General features: G+C 43.7%; 1 protein-coding gene across 6 annotated transcripts in view; it reads right to left on the minus strand.

The window, feature by feature from the left end:
* Positions 1-19,883, minus strand: part of TCF12 (transcription factor 12) — a 171,948-nt gene that overhangs the window by 122,613 nt on the left and 29,452 nt on the right. For all 6 annotated transcript variants that reach the window (XM_040413898.1, XM_040413902.1, XM_040413903.1 and 3 more), the window contains one exon: positions 7,312-7,385. In XM_040413898.1, coding sequence (XP_040269832.1) covers positions 7,312-7,385 — 74 coding nt within the window. The remainder of the gene's footprint in view (positions 1-7,311; positions 7,386-19,883) is intronic.

Genomic DNA, 19,883 nt, shown 5'->3' on the forward strand with positions numbered 1-19,883 from the left:
CGCCTCCCTTGCAGTGGCGGTGCAGTGTAATTACAAGTACCCTCTATTCTCGCTGCATTCACTTGTACTTGTAATTACATTCGCTTCTGAGACCAAGTGCAGTGTAATGAAGGGAAGGCTGCACTTACATGGAGCACCGCCTCCTCTTCAAACACTTGATCACCGGGGATGTCGGACCTGCGCCGATCTGATATTGATGATCTATCCTGAGGAGAGATCATCAATATAAAACCCCAAGAAGAGAAGGTGATAGCCGCAGCACTCCATATCTTCAGAAATATTCCAGTGTTTTATTCACCAAACAAAAGCCTTGTTTCGACTCGTATGAGTCTTTATCAAGCTCATACGAGTCGAAAAGTCACTTTTGTTTGGTGAATAAATAATAATAATAAATGATATTTTTCTGGCGCTTTTCTCCCTGGGGACTCAAAGCGCTGTGACCCTGCATTCTGCAGTCTCAAAGGCTGGGAAAAAGAGGTGGGTTTTTAGCCTTATCTTAAAGCTGTCCACAGAAGGGGCCTCTCTCGCTGATTGTGGGAGTGAGTTCCACAGAGTAGGGGCTGCATAGGAAAATTCCCGTGCACCAAATGATTTTAAGTGGATCCTGGGAATAACCAAATTCATCCTTTTGGCGGAGCGGAGGGGCGTGTAGGTGCATAAAGTTCCAATAGGTCAGCTATGTACTCGAGTCCCCTGTGGTTTAGTGCCTTGAATGTCATCAGGCAGATCTTAAAATGAATTCTCCATTTTACTGGCAACCAGTGAAGAGTTTGCAGTACTGTGGAGATGTGTGAGCCACCTGGAGCATTGGCTAGGAGTCTGGCTGCTGCATTCTGTACTAGTTGTAATGGGCGCAGAACTTTATCCAAGGATCCGATGAATAGGGCATTGCAGTAGTCCAGGCGGGAGGATACAAATGCATGAATTAGTGTAGTCTTCTGCTGGGATAAGGTGTTTAATTCTCGCTATATTTCTCAGATGGAAGAAAGGATTTGACGACCACTGATGCCTGCTGTCTGAGTGTTAGATTTCCATCCAGGATCACCCCCAGGTTTCACACAGAGTCTTTATATATATATATTTTTTTATAATTGTCTTTTTATTGAAGGCAGTATAAGTATATAAGAAACATACACATTTCTTTGTGAAATCTGTTGACATCCAAGTGACCAGCATACATGAAAGTTTTGACATTGCAAATAATTTTCATAAATGCATACCAAGCAGTTCCATTTCTGTCAACACATACTGGTATAAACCACAATCAATAGAAAAATAGTAATATAACTGGACAGGAACAGTCCTCGAATATGTATATGTAATATATAACCATTGAGTTACAATGGTCAAAAGACAAGACAAGACACAAGAGGGTAAAAAAGGGGGGAAAAGGGATGCTACCCAATGATCTCTGTGAATGTGTCCCAATACTTTATGAAATTTGTCTGTAGTGTTATTGATAAGCGCGGTTAGGTGTTAGAGTCTTTATATTGCACGGTATCTCCCCCAATTGCTAGTTTGAAGTGTGAGGACCTTTGGACTTTATCCACCATGTGAGGACCTCCTACTACCAACACCTCTGTTTTGTCCGAGTTTAGCCTCAGCCAGCTGGTGTTCATCCAGTTTTGTAATTCCACTAGACAGGCATTGATGGATGCTGATGGGTCTTGAGTGCCAGGCTTGAAGGACAGATACAGTTGCGTGTCGTCTGCGTAACAATGGTAACCTAGGCCATAGTTCTGGACAATTTTGCCTACTGGAAGCATGTAGACTGCAAAGAGTAACGGCGATAACACCGACCCCTGTGGGACTCCATAAGTAAGTGGTACAGGATTAGAGTACTTGCTGTGACCTGCCAGATAGGAAGGATTGACACCAGCTGAGAACAGCACCCCCTAGGCCACAGTAATTCTTCAATCGCTGGATTAATATTTCATGATCCACGGTATAGAAAGCTGCAGACAAGTCAAGAAGAATCAGAATTGAGCACTCACCTTTGTCTCTTGCTGTAAGTAGATCGTTCATTACTCGGAATAGTGCCGTTTCAGTGCTGTTCCTTTTCCTGAATCCTGACTGAAAGGTATTAAATATGTTATTATCTGTAAACCTGGCTTCTAGCTGTTTGGCGACTGCCTTCTCTATAATTTTGGATAGGAATGGTAATTTTGCCACAGGTCTGTAGTTGGCCACAGAATCAGGATCCAGTGATGGTTTCTTCAAGAGGGGTTTTATGATTGCTTTCTTTAGTTCCTGTGGGAATAGTCCCCTTTGCAAGGAGCACTGGGTTATTTTGTGTAGTGCTGGTCTGATCAGTTCTGGGCACTGCATTAAGGGACCAGTTGGGCCAGGATCCAGGTCACAGGTAGTAGGGCAGATACTTTGGATGAGAACACCAAAATCTTCTTCGCTCAGAGTGTCAAAGACTTGCCATGGTCATAAGGCAATAGGCACATGCGAGGACCAAGGGTCAATTGATGTTTCTGGTATAATGCTGGCCCGAAAGGTAGACACTTTGTTCGCGAAGAAGGAGGAGAATTCTTCACATCTTTCAATAGAACACATCTCACAATAAAACACTGGAACATTTCTGAAGACATTGAGTGCCGCGGCTATCTTCTTCTCTTCTTGGCTATTGGGAGTCCAGCAGGTTGGGGCTCAACACTGCTGGCACCACCACTCCATGTCTCAGCGAGTGGTGCTGTCTTACTGATGCATGCATTTACAATATAAAACCCCTGCACAGCCCCTTTAAGGCTCTATTACATGGAGTGATTATCAGGCCAACTATTGGGCAAAAGTGTTCACAGGAACGATAAGCTGAAATTGGCCCATATATTCGAGCCGCTGATCAGCCAATAAACAAGTAAACGATCATTTGCCCGATTATCAGCAGCACATCTCCCTGTGTAACAGGCAGATACAAAGGAGCATGCATTCATCACTCATCCTGCCTAAACACTGGGCCGTGAAAAGGCCCCTTAGAGCACAAAACAGATGTTGGCAGGTTAGAACAGGGAAGCTCTTCTCAGGACTACATCTTTTATTAGGCACAGCAGGAAGAAAGAAGTCAAGAGCATTCCCATCGTGCCTACAGTTTATATATGTAGGTTTCAGGAAGAGCTTGTAAAGCTCTGTTTATGCATATCCTTGTTCAGAAGGGGTTTATTTATGCAAGCCCAATACTTAGAGATTCTTATGACAAGTCCCCAAACAGATCCTCTCGGTTATAATGCACTGTTAAAAACTAACTGCACTTTCACTAAACTTTTGACTCAGAGACCCGCCAGAATTTTTGATCGGTGTGGGTCCAGATGCTAAGACCCATACCGATCGGTAAAGCAAAGGGGAAGAAGCTCTTAGCCGAGCACTACTACTTAGCTTAAGACAGACTTAGACTCGTCAGCTACTAAGGACTGATTGGTGGGGTCTCACATCCTCGATGTCAAAAGCTTTGAGAGTAACGACCAAGCTACACAATATCAAATTTATTTGTTCTATATTTCAGTAATCGCTCACTCGGTGAGCCGTAACAGATTTAGGCCTCCTGCACACGACCGTAGGTGTCCAGTTGCCATATTGCGGACCACATTTGCGGATCCGCAATACACGGGCACCATTCCGTGGGCATTCTGAATCACGGATGCAGACCCATTCACCTCAATGGGTCTGCAAATCCGGATATGAGGAATGGTGCGGAACGGAAGCACGAAACGGAACCCTACGAAAGCAGTACAGAGTGCTTCTGTGGGGTTTCGTCCCGTACTTCCGCTCCGCAAAAAAATAGGACATGTTCCATTAAAGTGAATGGGTCCACGATCCACTGCAGCTGCCCCACAGTTGGTGTTCGTGCATTGGGGGCCGCAATTTGCGGGTCGCTGCACGGCCACGGGGCGCACACGTTCGTGTGCAAGAGGATTTAGGCTACTTTTACAAGCAGCATTTTTGAGAAAGAGGTCAACTTTTTCATGGTATTGTGGTGTCTTTTCTTGACCAAAATTTCTTCCACCAAATATTAATTTAAGTTCTATAGTGAAAAAATAAAACATGTTACAACTTACCAATCCCTTATTTTTTTATTTTTTTTTATTTTTAAGTAAAAAGTTAAAAAATTTGGCAAAAAGAAAAGTTTTGGCGAAAGAATATGACTTTGTTTCCACTGCTCTTGCCTCTTTAGGTTGGCAGAGCTTAGAAGAAGGGATAGGCCACTGCAGACCGACACACTGACTATAATTTACGCCAGAGAACATGTGTAAATTATAGCTGAATTCTACTCTGGCTTCTGGCTTGGGTATATTTCAGTTTCTGGCGCATGGACAGCAGAACACGCAATCAACTTTTTAAGAGACATGGTCGGATCTAAGGCCAGTGAGGCTTTACCAAGACTGGTGGGTGAAATAGCTTTAGTAAATGAGCCCCAATGTGTGTTTGTTTTTTTTTTGCATGCTATGGCTATAGTGTTTTTTTTTTCTTTTTCAATAGGACTTGAAAAAACACTAGGAAAAATAAATGCACATGCAAAAGCCTACCAAAACAGAAAAAAACTAAAATTTTACAAAATAAAAATAAAAAAAGACACATTTCCATGCATTTTAAAATATCAGAAAGACCAGTGTGTGAAAGAGCCCTAAAGAGGCATCTGCAACACTCTTTAATTGTTTCTTTATGTTGGCTGATTAAAAAACACACACACACTTGCTGCCCTTGGGTGGTCCGTGACCAAGCATTATAAAAGAAGAACTGTGTTTAGATTAAGCAATGCTAAGCGCATCTGCTAATGTTTTTGGCACTATAGAATGTCAACTGCAACCAATAACTACAATGAAGAAAAAAAATTAAAATGCATCAAACAGGAACTGATGGCACGAGAACATGAGACTGGGGACATGACAAACAACCAAACCGCTGTAAACACGACATCTTAAGTTATTGTTGTATACAGCCATATCTAAACTATTACAAAACCCAAACACAATTCTTCATTCAGGTCAGATCTTTCAAAAGTTTCTCCAAAACAACACACAGCTGTCTACAGACAGTTTTGACCAAGTTAACTCTTTAGGGCCCCGTTCAGATGGCTGAAATTGTCAACAAAATTTGGGCACGGATTCCGCCCCAAAATTCTACCAGCGGCCGCATAGTGTCTGCCTCCCCTTGTTTGCAAAGTGAGACACCACTTCCGAAAGGCAGCGACAGCACCAAGCTCCATTTAATGTGGTTAAGCTAGGTCTACACGACGACATTTGTCACGCGATATTTTGTCGCACCAATGTTGCGCGACAATTTTTCTAATGAAAGTCTATGGTGTCGCACTGCGACGCGACAGTCGCAAAAAATCTATTTGAGATGTATTTTTCTGCGATTGTCGCAGTATGTCGCATTGCGACACCATAGACTACCATTATAAAAATTGTTGCGCGACATTGGTGCGACAAATGTTGCAGTATAGTTGTGCCCTATCTGTCGCGCAACACATGTCGTCATATAGACCTAACCTTAATCATCCACTTGCAGCTTAGATCTAATCAGTGGGACTAAACCAGAAGAGGGTCCACGGTGGCTTCTGCCACAAAATACATGGCGGATTTTCTAGCCATCAAAGTCCGCAGTATAAACATAGCCTTAAAAGGGTCAGGTTTAGAAAAACATGGCAGCTTTCATCCAGAAACAGCACCAAACCTGTCTATTGGTTGTGTTTCTGGTACAGCACGTGAGGTGGGCTGAGCTGCAGTACCACACTCAACCTTTCAACAGAGGAGGATCTGCTTTTGGAAGAAACCAGCTTTGTTTTTCTAACCACCATTGACTATCAATATAAAAAATGTTGCGCGACAAATATTGTCGTGTAGTCCTAGCCATAAAGAGGTTCTTCACGATTTACATATTGATGACCTATACTCGGGATAGGTCCTCAATAAGAGATCGGTGGGGGTCCCGCTCCTGGGACTCCCGCCAATCAGCTGTATGAAGAAGCTGCAGCACTCCATGAGCGCCTAGGCTTCTTCCTAGGACATGTGAAGTCACGTTCACCAGTCACTTGGCCTAGGCACAGCTCAGCCTCATTCAAGTAAATAGAGCTGAGCTGCAATACCAAAAGCACAGCTGTTATTTTATGTATGGCACTGTGCTTGGTAAGCTGCTCACAGGAGCCCAAACAGCTGATTGGCAGGGGTACCAATCGAATACTGCCACTGTCATACTGATGACCTCCTGAGAACAGGTCATCAATATGTAAATCATGGAAAACCCCTAAAAATTTTACCAGAACCTGTTTACATTGATGTGGGTTTGTGACAACTGACAGCAAGGTTTTCATGGACTGGTACTGGCTCAGGAGAAAGAGCAGAAGCATTTTCTTACAAAGTACATATACTACCAACACATGCCTTCAGCTTCCCAATAATCAGGCGATCATTGGCAAAATAGAACGTAAGCAAGTGCAGGTACATTGTAACTGGGACTTGCTAAACCTTGCAATCCTGCCAACCCAAGATGTTCCCGTTGCTGTGACCTTAAAGGGACACTTCCATCAGAAAGGGGTATTTTTTTTTAACTCAATATTCAAGGAAAACATTTTTAGTTTAGAATTTGTGGCTGTTCTTCCTTTTCATTTTGGTATTACTACACCATTAAAAATTACATACAAAAGCATCGCCTTCTGTAAATGTCCCCACAAATGATAAGACCATTTAAAAAGAAAATGTATTGTCTTCTTACTGCTGCTGTGAGGGGAAGAGGTTATCTGCCAGTATATTATTAGGTATAGAATTGGGCTTTATTGTTCTCTTGATAGGCCTAGGTAGACCAAAGAAGTTATACAGCCAGGACACGAAGCAGAAAACAAGGAGTCATTTAAAAAAAAAAAAAAATGTATATCCCGAAAACCATCCACGCATTTTTTAAGTGAAAAAAAGACATATTTGATGGTAGTGTCACTTTAATAGTTCATCCCAAGTAAAAAGAACTACAGACGCTAGGACTTACCTGACCTGTAGGAATACATCTCCACAAGTCATATTCTAATAGACCAGGCATCCTCAAACTGCAGCCCTCCAGCTGTTGCAAAACTACAACTCCCAGCATGCCCGAACAGCCTACAGGTATCAGCCTACAGCAGGGCATTGTGGGAGTTGTAGTTTTACAACAGCTAGAGGGCCGCAGTTTGAAGATACATGTAATAGACGCTCTTTAAACTCTTATATCCTTCTATGACCAATAACTCCAATATGTAGGGAACAGAAATGACATTGTAGTAAGCGTCCACCACGCCTTTTATATTTGGTGCATTCATTGTGTAATAAAACTCGCACTTACCCTTGAAGATTCATAGGATGGACTCATTTGCCCACTTGTCCCCCAAGAGGAAGCACCAGACCGTTCATCAATCCCTAGAAACCAAAAGAGCTATTTAAATAAAATTATATTATGGCAATAATTGCTTATATTGTGTGGCAGAAAGTTTTGCTGAAAACCTAAATCTAAACTCAGCAATATATCAAGATGCAAAGTCAACTAAAAACTACAGATATGACATATCCACAGCCAGCCTGCTTCAATGGGATTATTCAGAAATCTAAATTTCTCTAAAACCTAGCTAGGCAGAGGTTTGCAGTTCTTTCTCCTACAGAAATAAGTGTTGTCGAAGGTCTTCCTTATTCCCCTGTGCAGTCTGGTATATATGGGTGTGGTAGGTGGCCATAGACATAGGAACATTGTCAAGAAATCTAGCCTCAGTTAGCAGCCACGATTCCTCTGTTACACTACATGTTTCCAATCATGGCAAATATAGGTTTAACATAGCTGGGCTCTGATCACAACTGCATTGCAGGTTCTGCCAAAAACTGAAAAAAAAAAAAAAAACAACATTAACTAGGTTCTCCAGGATTCTCATTTTTTTTTACCTAGCATTTGGAGTGCGAGGTCCCTGCTGAAAAACTCTCCCCTGCTCCCCGACACACTGCGGCGCTCTTCAATGCCTCAGTCCGTTGCCTTACAGCTGGGGTAAGGATGGGGCCATGTGCACCGCTGCCGCCAATGCCCGCAAGCCGCACTTCACTACTAGGTCACATGCCACTTGGGAACACGGCACCACTGCGCCCAGTGACTGCTTGCGGCTGCGTACATGACCCAGTCTGTATCTCGTCAGGAAGTAAATACATTGGAGACCCAAAGATAGCTGAGCCGAAGCAGCGGGGAGCAGATGAATAGGAGTTTTTCAAAGGTAGTAGGGGAAAAAAGCCCATGATCCTGGAAAATCCTTATAAAAAGTACATATAACCCCCCCTCCTGACAGATCTGTTGCTGCGACTATTTTGTGACATCCATTCTTATGTCTGCAACTTGTACCATTTGTGCATTATTCCTTCTGGAATTTACAAATGAATTTGTAGCGGTTTGCAATAAAGGTCCAGCTGGGTGTTACCAGTCTGACATTGACATTATCCAGTCTGTACTGCCAGACTGTGCAGGGACACCCCCCCCAACTACTAACACCCAGCCGGACCTTAGGCCTCCTGCACACAACCGTTTTTTTTTTTTCCCGTTCCGTATACGGAACAATTCATTTCAATGGTTCCGCAAAAAAATCGGAATGTATTCCATATGCATTCCGTTTCCGTATTTCCGTTTAGTTGCGTTCCCATACCGGAGAGCAAACGGCAACATGTGGTATTTTGCTTTCTGTCCTGGGATGCGGAGCAAGACGGATCCATCATGACCCCAATGCAAGTCAATGGGGACGGATCAGTTTTCTCTGGCACAATAGAAAACGGATCCGTCCCCCATTGACTTTCAATGGAGTTCATGACGGATCTGTCTTGGCAATGTTAAAGATAAAAAAAACAGGATCCGTTCATAACGGATGTAGATGGCTGTATTATCAGTAATGGAAGCGTGTGAAAGTACACTTAGATGGGAGTAAAAAATTAAAATAAAATCTAAACATTTTTATTTTTTTTCTTGGAAATCTATGTAAATCCCATGCATCAGTCAACTGATAACACATACTGATTTCTTTATATACATAAAAGGGGAAAAGTGCTAAACCTCATTAAAACGTGCGTTCCACAATGATGCGCTTTCTTTTAGGCTTCATAACTTGAGAGATGAAAGTAAAAGAATGGATGGTTTCTCAAATAGCGTATCAGAGATATTGGGTTACGATGTAATTCAGAATAAGAATGCCTCTCGTGCAGCAAAACATAAAATATATATCCCTAAATTGAGTTTAAAGAAAGGCACACAAAGCCCCAGAAAGGAGAAAAGACAATATACAGTGCCCGCTCACCAGCTGGTTTACGCTGATCAAATAAATGTATCTGCCCAAACAAATCTAATTTCACAGCTGTATTAGTGCTGAAGGTAGGAATTTCCATCTTATCCTCCGCTTTACTTTAGCCAATGTTTTGGACATAATTCTATTGCTTTGTGATTAAGACCAGAAGAGAATAGCTTATGTTTTAGCACAGCCGCTGCATGTCTGTCTGTCTGTCTCACTTCTCAGCTGTAGGACATGTACAGAAGCCATGCCTGTACAATCACCGGACTGCTGTGGCTGGAATAAGAGAAATCCGATCCCAGCCATTTAACCCCTTAGATGTCACAATCATTAGTAACTGCAGAATCTACGGGGTTTGTCAGAGTGATTGACATTCCCATCAGCCACCCCCTAATGACATTGTAGGGTGCCAATGGGGTGGAATGGCCGTTGGAGGGCTAATTAGCTCCAGGTCTGCCATCTTCGGAAGCCGAATGGGAGCTAATTGTTTGCCTGTTAGTGTAAGGGCTCATGCACACAAATTGCAGTCCGCAATGCACGGGCACTGACTGTAAGGCTGCCGTATGCAGAGGCAGGATCCATTCACTTTAATGGGGTCCGCCACCTGTACTGCATGCACTACTTATTGTGGTGCAGAGGCACGGCCAGAAAACCCACGGACCCATTCAAGCAACTAGCAATTAGTTCTCTAGTGGACCAGGTATAAAAAAAAATAAAAAATTAAACAGTTTAAATATAAAAAAGGGAAAAAACAGAAACCTTCCCCATTAAAAAGCGCTCATGAAAAAAAATAAAAAAAAATACAAAGTATACCTAAATACATACTAGAAGATAAACACATTTTCTTGCCAATGTATTGAACACCATTAAATAAAAGAACAATGCCGGAATTGTCACTTTTGTTCACTCTACCACATCAAAAAAATAAAAATAAAAAACTATTATGTACTCCAAAATGGTACCAATAAAAATGCTAAACTTACTAAAAAGTGTTACGGCAACACAAAAACAAGTGTTTTTTTCCCTCCACGGCATGCAGTAGTATTTTGTCTAGCACAGGGGTCAGCAACCTTCAGCACTCCAGCTGTTCTGAAACTACAACTCCCAGCATGCTCCATTCATTTCTATGAGAGTTCTGAGAAGAGCAGAGCAAGTATGCATGGACCCCATTATAGTGAATGGGATGCGGAGGGCACCGCCGGTGTACAGCATTTGCGGTGAACCTATGACTTGCAGTCACAAGTACTACTGCACCATCTAGCATCTGCTGCAACTAATCCCCTGTAACAGGGCAAGAAATCTACCGGATGCAAACAGATTCAAGCAAATGACAAATACAATATACTAGGCCTGCACAATATATCGCCAAAGCAATCGCAATAAATCGCCATATCGCAATCGCCAATTGGCCGACCCAAAAATGCTGCAATTGTATTACCATATTTTTCGCTTTATAAGACAAACTTTTTTTCCCCCAAAAGTGGGGGGGAAATGGCAGTGCGTCTTATAAAGCGATTGTTGACTTTTACGTGGCTGACACGGATGTATAGCCGGCCGCTATGCTGCACAGCGCGGCCGGCGATACATCAGTTACAGTGTGGGGAGGGAGGAGGGGCTGGAGGCAAGTCGTTATTTTAATGAACAAATGTTCTTCTATTTATCTGTTCTGTGCAGTGCTATTAAGAAAATGGCAAGTTTTGTATTTTGTACTTTTGCAGTAATGCAAATATGTTATTTAATTTAGTAAAAGAAGTTTTATTTTGAAAAACACTGTGCATTTCAGTTCTGGAGTTAAGGGTACTTTCACACTAGCGTTTTTCTTTTCTGGCGTTAAGTTCCGTCCTAGGGGCTCAAATCAGGAAAAGAACTGATCAGTTTTTTCCTAATGCATCCTGAATGGAGAGTAAGGGCTCTTTTACACTTGCGTTCTTTTCTTCCGGCATAGAGTTCCGTCGTCGGGGCTCTATGCCAGAAGAATCCTGATCAGTTTTATCCTAATGCATTCTGAATGGAGAGAAATCCGTTCAGGATGCATCAGGATGTCTTCAGTTCCGGAACGGAACGTTTTTTGGCAGGAGAAAATACCACAGCATGCTGCGCTTTTTGCTCCGGTCAAAAATCCGGAACACTTGCCGCAAGGCCGGATCCGGAATTAATGCCCATTGAAAGGCATTGATATGGCCTTAAGCTAAACGTCGTTTCGGCGCATTGCCGGATCCGACGTTTAGCTTTTTCAGAGTGGTTACCATGGCTGCCAAGACGCTAAAGTCCTGGCAGCCATGGTAAAGTGTAGTGGGGAGCGGGGGAGCAGTATACTTACCGTCCGTGCGGCTCCCCGGGCGCTCCAGAGTGACGTCAGAGCGCCCCATGCGCATGGATGACGTGATCCATGCGCATGGGGTGCTCTGACGTCATTCTGGAGCGCCCGGGGAGCCGCACGGACTGTAAGTATACTGCTCCCCCGCTCCCCACTACTACTATGGCAGCCAGGACTTTAATAGCGTCCTGGGTGCCATAGTAACACTGAACGCATTTTGAAGACGTATCCGTCTTCAAATGCTTTCAGTTCACTTGCGTTTTTCCGGATCCGGCGGGCACCTCCGGCAAATGGAGTGCACGCAAGTGTGAAAGAGCCCTAATCCGTTCAGGATGCATCAGGATGTCTTCAGTTCAGTCTTTTTGACTGATCAGGCTTTTCGGAAAAACTTAGCATGTTGTATTTTTACCTCCGGCCAAAAATCCTGAACACTTTGACTGAACGCCGGATACGGTCTTTTTCCCATTGACTTGCATTAACGCCGGCGCTGTGTGTTCAGTCAAATCGGATCCGGCTTTTGCATGTTAAACCCGAAAAATGTGAAAAAAAAGTTAAAGTCCATAAATGGCGGATCCGTTTTTTCCAATGCATTTTTTCATTGTGATCAAAATCCTGATCAGGATTCAAATGTAATCCGTTTTCACACGTTTTTCCGGATCAGGTGGGCAGTTCCAGTGTCGGAATTGAACGCCGGATTAAAACAACGCTAGTGTGAAAGTAGCCAAAGCATAACTACATTTCAGCATTATCAGTCATTTCTGTGTGCTTTTGCCTTGAAAATCCAAGCAAATAGACCTCTAGCACAATTCCCTTAAAATATCGCATCGCATATCGTTATCGCAATTTTTAGGGGCCTAATCACAATCGCACAAAATTCCCATATCGTGCAGCCCTACCATATACCTGATAAAAATACTCACATACCACGCTCTGTTCACACTAGTCATTTCTTCTGTTTATAATGAAATGGGGTTGGTGTGGCTTTTACAGGGGTTCATAATTTTTACTACAGACCCTTCCTTAGGGCTTGTTCACACGAACGTTTTTTTGCTTTCCGTATACGGGCCGTTTTTTGAGTTCCGTATTGGGGTGGGCGATATAGGCGATATGCACGATATGAATTTGTGCAACGATACAGATTTTGTCTATATCGCATATAACGCCGGACCGCAATATGACCACAGAGCGGTAGTGAACTGAAGAAGCTTCTCACTCACCACTCCGTGGCCTCCCGACTCCGCAGTCCGCACCGCGCTGTACCGGCCAGGGCCTGGCGTGCACACAGCGTCAGCCCACTGGCTAACGCTGTGTGTGACGTTGGGTGCCACCCAATGCATGCTGGGAAGAAGACGAGACACCTGCGGACTCCATCAGCCAGCTGCTGCTGCCGAGCACCCTGCAGGAAAGGTAAGTATAATAACAGCGATTCTTCTGGGGCGGTTGGAGGATCGGGGGGGGGGGGGGAATCTATTTGCAAAGGATGGCAATGGGGCTGATGGCAAATGCCATGGGGCTGATGGCTCTGGGGGAAATGTATGATGATGGCAATTGGCAAATGCCATGGGGCTGATGGCACTGGGTCTGAGGGAGATGTATGATGAGGATTGTAAATGCCATGGGGCTGATGGCACTGGCTCGGGTCCCCTGGGGGACATATATAATGACAATGTCAAATGCCATGGGGCTGATGGCACTGGCTCTGAGGGACATGTATGATGATGATGGCAAATGCCATGGGGCTGATGGCACTGGCTCTGAGGGACATGTATGATGATGATGGCAAATGCCATGGGGCTGATGGCACTGGCTCTGAGGGACATGTATGATGATGATGGCAAATGCCATGGGGCTGATGGCACTGGCTCTGAGGGACATGTATGAATGATGATGATGGCAAATGCCATGGGGCTGATGGCTCTGGGTCACTAGGGGACATGTATGAAATTTGTGTTTTACTAACACTTAGTCTTCATCTTTACATTGTTTGGAAAAAGATCTGTTACACAATACACACCTAAAAAATTTCTTGAAAAGTTTTGTAATTTGTATTTTTTGTATACAGACAGAAGAAAATAATATATCGCAATATATATATCGCACATCGCACATGCTTCAAATTATATTGCAATATAGATTTTAGGCCATATCGCCCACCCGAACCTTTCATTTCAATGGTTCCGCAAAAAAAACGGGATGTACCCCGTATGCAATCCGTTTCCGTATTTCCGTTCAAAGATAGAACATGTCCTATTAACTCCCCGCAAATCACGTTCCGTGGCTCCATTCAAGTCAATGGGTCCGCAAAAAAAATGGAACACATAAGGAATGTACTCCGTATGGCTTCCATATGCGTTCCATTTTTGCGGAACCATCTATTGAAAATGTTATGCCCAGCCCAATTTTTTCTATGTAATTACTGTATACTGTATATGGCATACAGAAAAACGGAACGGAACCGGAAACACTACTGAAACAAAAAACTGAAAAACTGATCCGTTAAAAACAGCCTGCAAAACACTGAAAAAGCCATATGGTCGTGTGAACGAGTCCTTATCCAAACATCAAAAACACTAGGAAAACTGCAGGAATGCAAATAACTCAAAAGACAAATGCTGTCACCACAGGATAGTAGAAGGTTGGCTGAACCTGACAATTTCAGTAGAATCGAACAACTATCTAATTTGTATGGGGGGGGTGCCGCCAGTCCATCGACGGCAGACATCAGTTGGACAGGAGGGATTGGCCTGATATCAATATGCCAAACCTTTGATAGAATACAAACCTCTTTCTCTTCCCCCATGGTAAACACATGCGGGCAGACAGCTGTTGAGAGTGTAGGGGCACGTCAAAGATGTCCGAATAATAAAACACTACATATTACAGGTCCCCACACATTCGGTCCCATGCAGTCCACATGAACGCAGGCTGCCAACAACCTCCGCCTGCATCACAGATCAGTGATACTAGAAAGTTGCAAGTCTATTTGCTATGCACTGCACACGTCAGGGTAAAGGAAAGGTTACCGTAATGGTTCTCACATGAGTTATTTTACTGGGTAATATACACAACCCCTGGATGGGTGTTTAAAACAGCTTTGTCTCCTTCTCCAGCAGTAGCGGCATGATTACAGGGAGTAGTGTGAGGAATTCAGAGGGGACCAATGTGTTTAAATGAGTGCAGGGGTGACTGCTTTCTAACCGAAAGGAATAGGCAAATGCCCGACGGTAAAGTCTGCCCATCAGACAAGCATGAATCATTAGCTTCACAAATTATGTCCCAATAAGTAAGTAAAAGGTCCAGTCACGCAGAACACGCTGTGAACAACTTCATGACAGAAGTATGGTGGACAAGTAAGCGGGTAGCTCACCTTTGGTCAGTGCTGCCCATTTAGACCACTTCCACAGCAGTATTTTGGTCAGAATTTATCATCCAAACCAAGAGCGAAAACACAAACCTACAGTGAATACATCTGCACCGCTTCCATATAATACCAAACCGCTAAAACAGGCGTATATCACACCAGGCAGCAAACGAACTGAATACTGACCCATTAAAGTCAAGGGGGCAGATATATTAAGAGTGGCATTACAAACGCCAGTCCTAGCATAAAGTTGGTCAGTGCAAAACGCGCCATATTTGCCAAGGGGCACAGACGCATCTCCAGGCAGTCTGTGTGCCAAAAACAAATCCACGCCAGATATGGGCTGGAGTGGATATCATTTACGCCAGTTTCTAGTATAATTGATAGTAAATCTGTCAAGACAAGGAAGGCCAAGCCCCCTCCCACTTTTAAAGTCACTAATTATTACTCAAACATAGCGTGCACCGTAATTTGCAGCCTTTTTTTTTACTCCACAACAGTGCTGTACAACTGCTTATAAATGTTTCTAAATTAATATCCGTATTTTTTTTCCACTGACCATCGGTTCATTCAGGGGGAAAGAAAACAAAAACATTTTTCACGAAGGCCTCTTTCACGTGAGCAATATTGAACGTGTCCGGGTCTGTTCAGTGAAAAAGTAATGGTTTTGCATGCAAAGTTTTTTCTATTAAGATTGCATCTGTTTTACATCAATTTTTCACACGCATGAAGAAAAACTGAAGACTAAGGGCTCATTCACTCAACTGTGGTTTGGTTCTATATCCGAGCCGCATTTTTTGCGGCTCGGGTGCGGATCCATTCACTTCAATGGGGCCGCAAAAGATGCGGACAGCAGTCCGTGTGCTGTCCCCATCCGTTGCTCTGTTCCGTGGCCCCGCAAAAGTTATGAGTTTGGTCCTATTCTTGTCCGTTTTGCGGATAAGAATAGGCATTTCTATAAAAGGGCCATCCGTTCCGTAAATTGCAGGAGGCGCACGGGCGGCATCCATGTTTTGCGGATCTGCAATTTGTGCACCGCCAAACACGGCACGTTCATGTGAACAAGCCCTAAGGCAGTAATGCCACGCATCATTTTTTGACAATGACAGTCCATGGTGTCGCTAATCAACAGGAAATCACAGAACAGCCCACAAACACGGCTTTTTCATGGTGCCATTTTAAGATAGTTTCCTGACTTTTTGTTTGTCCCCTGGCTATTTTTTTTATAAAATGGGTGTGGCATTTTTTTCTGTCATTTTCCAAAAAAAAAAGTAAAAAACACTGTGTATATAAAATGCCACCCCCAAAAAAACTCTTGTAAAACACACTCGAATTTCATGCAGAAAAAAAGTGTAGCACTAGCCTAAGGCCTAATGCAGATGCTTTTGTTGGAGACAGGACTGTCTCTAAGTAGCAGTGTTTGATGGAATGATAGCTAGATTTAGCCATCCAGGGGGTCATTATTATCAGATACAAGACAATTTTTGGCGTATATCTGTCACGGATTCAGTCACAAAGTGAATTTGTGGCCATATTTGCGACTTTTCCCAGCTCATGCCAGGTTTAAAAAGGAGGGCGTGGCGTGGCTGGGGGAAGGGGGCGGCCAGGATGGTCCGTCTCTTATTATCTACTTCTGTTTTAGGCGTAGAAAATTATCAAAATTTACGCCAGAAAGGGGTCTGGCGTAGATTTTGGCTAGCGGTGGAAGCGCCCAAGTTATGTAGAGGCCGGCGTTGGGTATTAGGACTGGTGTCTAAAACTCTGGTCTTAGGCTGGGTTCTGACCTGAGCGTATTTGATATGCGCGTTTAACGCACGTTTTTGTCGCGTGTTTTTTGCAATAGTAAACGCGCGTTTGACGCACGTTTGTGTGATTGACTGCAGTGTCCTATGGCCACAAACGCGCGTCAAAACGCCCCAAAGAAGCTCAAGAACTTGTTTGAGCGTAGGGCGTTTTTCAGCGCGTTCAAACGCGCTGAAAAACGCTTAAGTGAGAACCAGGGCCATAGGGAAGCATTGGTTTTCAAGTGTTGAGCGTTTTACAGCGCGTTTGAACGCGCTGTAAAACGCTCAAGTGTGAACCCAGCCTTAGTAAGGCCCCTTTCACACGAGCGAGTATTCCGCGCGGATGCGATGCGGGAGGTGAACGCATTGCACCCGCACTGAATACTGACCCATTCCTTTCTATGGGGCTGTGCACACGAGCGGTGATTTTCACGCATCACTTTTGCGTTGCGTGAAAATCGCAGCATGCTCCTCTTTGTGCGTTTTTCACGTAACGCAGGCCCCATAGAAATGAATGGGGTTGCGTGAAAATCGCAAGCATCCGCAAGCAAGTGCGGATGCGGTGCGATTTTCACGCACGGTTGCTAGGAGACGATCGGGATGGAGACCCAAACCTTATTATTTTCCCTTATAACATGGTTAAAAGGGAAAATAATAGCATTCTGAATACAGAATGCTAAGTAAAACAGGGCTGGAGGGGGTTAAAAAAAAACAAAAAAACATTTAACTCACCTTAATCCACTTGCTCGCGATGCCGGGCATCTCCGTCTGACTCTTTTACTGTATAGGACCTGTGGAGAGCATTAACTATAGTTTAAGGACCTGGGATGACGTCACTCCGGTCATCACATGGTACGTCACATGATCTTTTACCATGGTGATTCACCATGGTAAAAGATCATGTGACGTACCATGTGATGACCAGAGTGACGTCATCCCAGGTCCTTAAACTATAGTTAATGCTCTCCACAGGTCCTATACAGTAAAAGAGTCAGACGGAGATGCCCGGCATCGCGAGCAAGTGGATTAAGGTGAGTTAAATGATTTTTTATTTTTTTTAACCCCCTCCAGCCCTGTTTTACTTAGCATTCTGTATTCAGAATGCTATTATTTTCCCTTATAACCATGTTATAAGGGAAAATAATACTATTTACAGAACACCGATCCCAAGCCCGAACTTCTGTGAAGAAGTTCGGGTACCAAACACGCGCGATTTTTCTCACGCGAGTGCAAAACGCATTACAATGTTTTTCACTCGCGCGGAAAAATCGCGGGTGTTCCCGCAACGCACCCGCACATTTTTCCGCAACGCCCGTGTGAAAGAGGCCTAAATGACCCGGACAGACTTTTTTTGTACTGAACTAAAACTGGTACTGAAATCTGCAAAAAAAAAATATATATTAAAACAACTATCAATTAAATGTAGGAGGACATTTGTGAAGACATTCGATGGTACCTGTATTACGACACAGAAAACGCTCTTCCTACACCAGATCAGATCGCAGGCCCAGGAAAGACAGTTTTGTGGGAACAGTAAATTACCACTGCCTTAAAATCTTACAGTCAAATAATATTTCATAACAAAAATTATTGTAATTAGTCTGTCCATAATAAAACAAGGGTGCCATAAAGTGAGTAAAGCAAACACGGCAGGTATACAGCCATGGGCTTATTGTCTTCCCGGTTTCCGTGTAGTCCGTAGACGTGCGCACCACAACTCTCATCACTGAGCAAACAGCAGATAGAGGAGAAGGCCTGACGTCAGGACTCCATGCAACAAATGTGCTCTGTTATTTCAAACATTGCACTGTGTGTACAGAAAAGGTTAAAAATAGAGAGATGATAAAGAGACCTCTGCCACAGAGTTTTGGTCAAATAGCAGCGTGTGGTCTTCACGCTGAATTGTGAAATAGCATTGTTCCAGACATAAAGCTCAATTATTTTTGCTTTGTCAAAGGGAGTGACACTTTGTATTTTTATTACAGCACTTGCCAAAATGAGCTCATTTACATGCAACTCTTGTCAATCCGGGGCGAAACATCAGCTAAATTCAGGCTTCAGCGCACGTAGTCTTAGCATTTACAGAAATAGTTCAAATCCAACCCTTTCTATATTACTCCACAATGTAACAGGGTTTTCTTAATAACTGTGACATACGATGACAATGGATGTGTCAATTGCCTTTTTGCCTACATAAAAATGCTCGATAATAAAAATTAAAAAACACACAAGCTACAACAGGCTACATTTTTGGCAGAAAGACAAAAACACCACCTAATGAACAGAATAAATTGTGTGTCCTGCGTTACACATTTCGCATAGAACTTCAGCAAATATCTGCAACTAGTATTCTGACCATAAAAAAACACAGGTGAAAAAAAAATGCCACTAAGGCCTCATGCACGCGAGCGTTTTTTTTTTTTTGCGGTCCGCAAAAACTGGTTCAGTTTTTCCGTGACCGTTTTTTCGTCCGTGGGTCTTCCTTGATTTTTGGAGGATCCACGGACATGAAAAAAAAAAAGGTGTTTTGGTGTCCGCCTGGCCGTGCGGAGCCAAACGGATCCGTCCTGAATTACAATGCAAGTCAATGGGGACGGATCCGTTTGACGTTGACACAATATGGTGCAATTTCAAACGGATCCGTCCCCCACTGACTTTCAATGTAAAGTCAGGAGTTAATATACCATCGGAGTTTTCTCCAATCCGATGGTATATTTTAACTTGAAGCGTCCCCATCACCATGGGAACGCCTCTATGTTAGAATATACCATCGGATTTCAGTTACATCGTGAAACTCATATCCGACAGTATATTCTAACAGAGGCGTTCCCATAGTGATGGGGACGCTTCTAGTTAGAATATACTACAAACTGTGTACATGACTGCCCCCTGCTGCCTGGCAGCACCCGATCTTTTACAGGGGGCTGTGATCAGCACAATTAACCCTTCAGGTGCCGCACCTGAAGGGGTTAATTGTGCGTATCATAGCCCCCTGTAAGAGATCAGGGGCTGCCAGGCAGCAGGGGGCAGACCCCCCTCCCTCCCCAGTTTGAATACCATTGGTGGCCAGTGTGCGGCCCCCCCGCCCCCCCTCTATTGTAATATCATTGGTGGCCAGTGTGCGGCCTCCGTTGGCCCCCCTCTATT

This window comes from Bufo bufo, chromosome 1 (assembly GCF_905171765.1).
Source record: "Bufo bufo chromosome 1, aBufBuf1.1, whole genome shotgun sequence".
Classification (NCBI taxonomy): domain Eukaryota; kingdom Metazoa; phylum Chordata; class Amphibia; order Anura; family Bufonidae; genus Bufo; species Bufo bufo.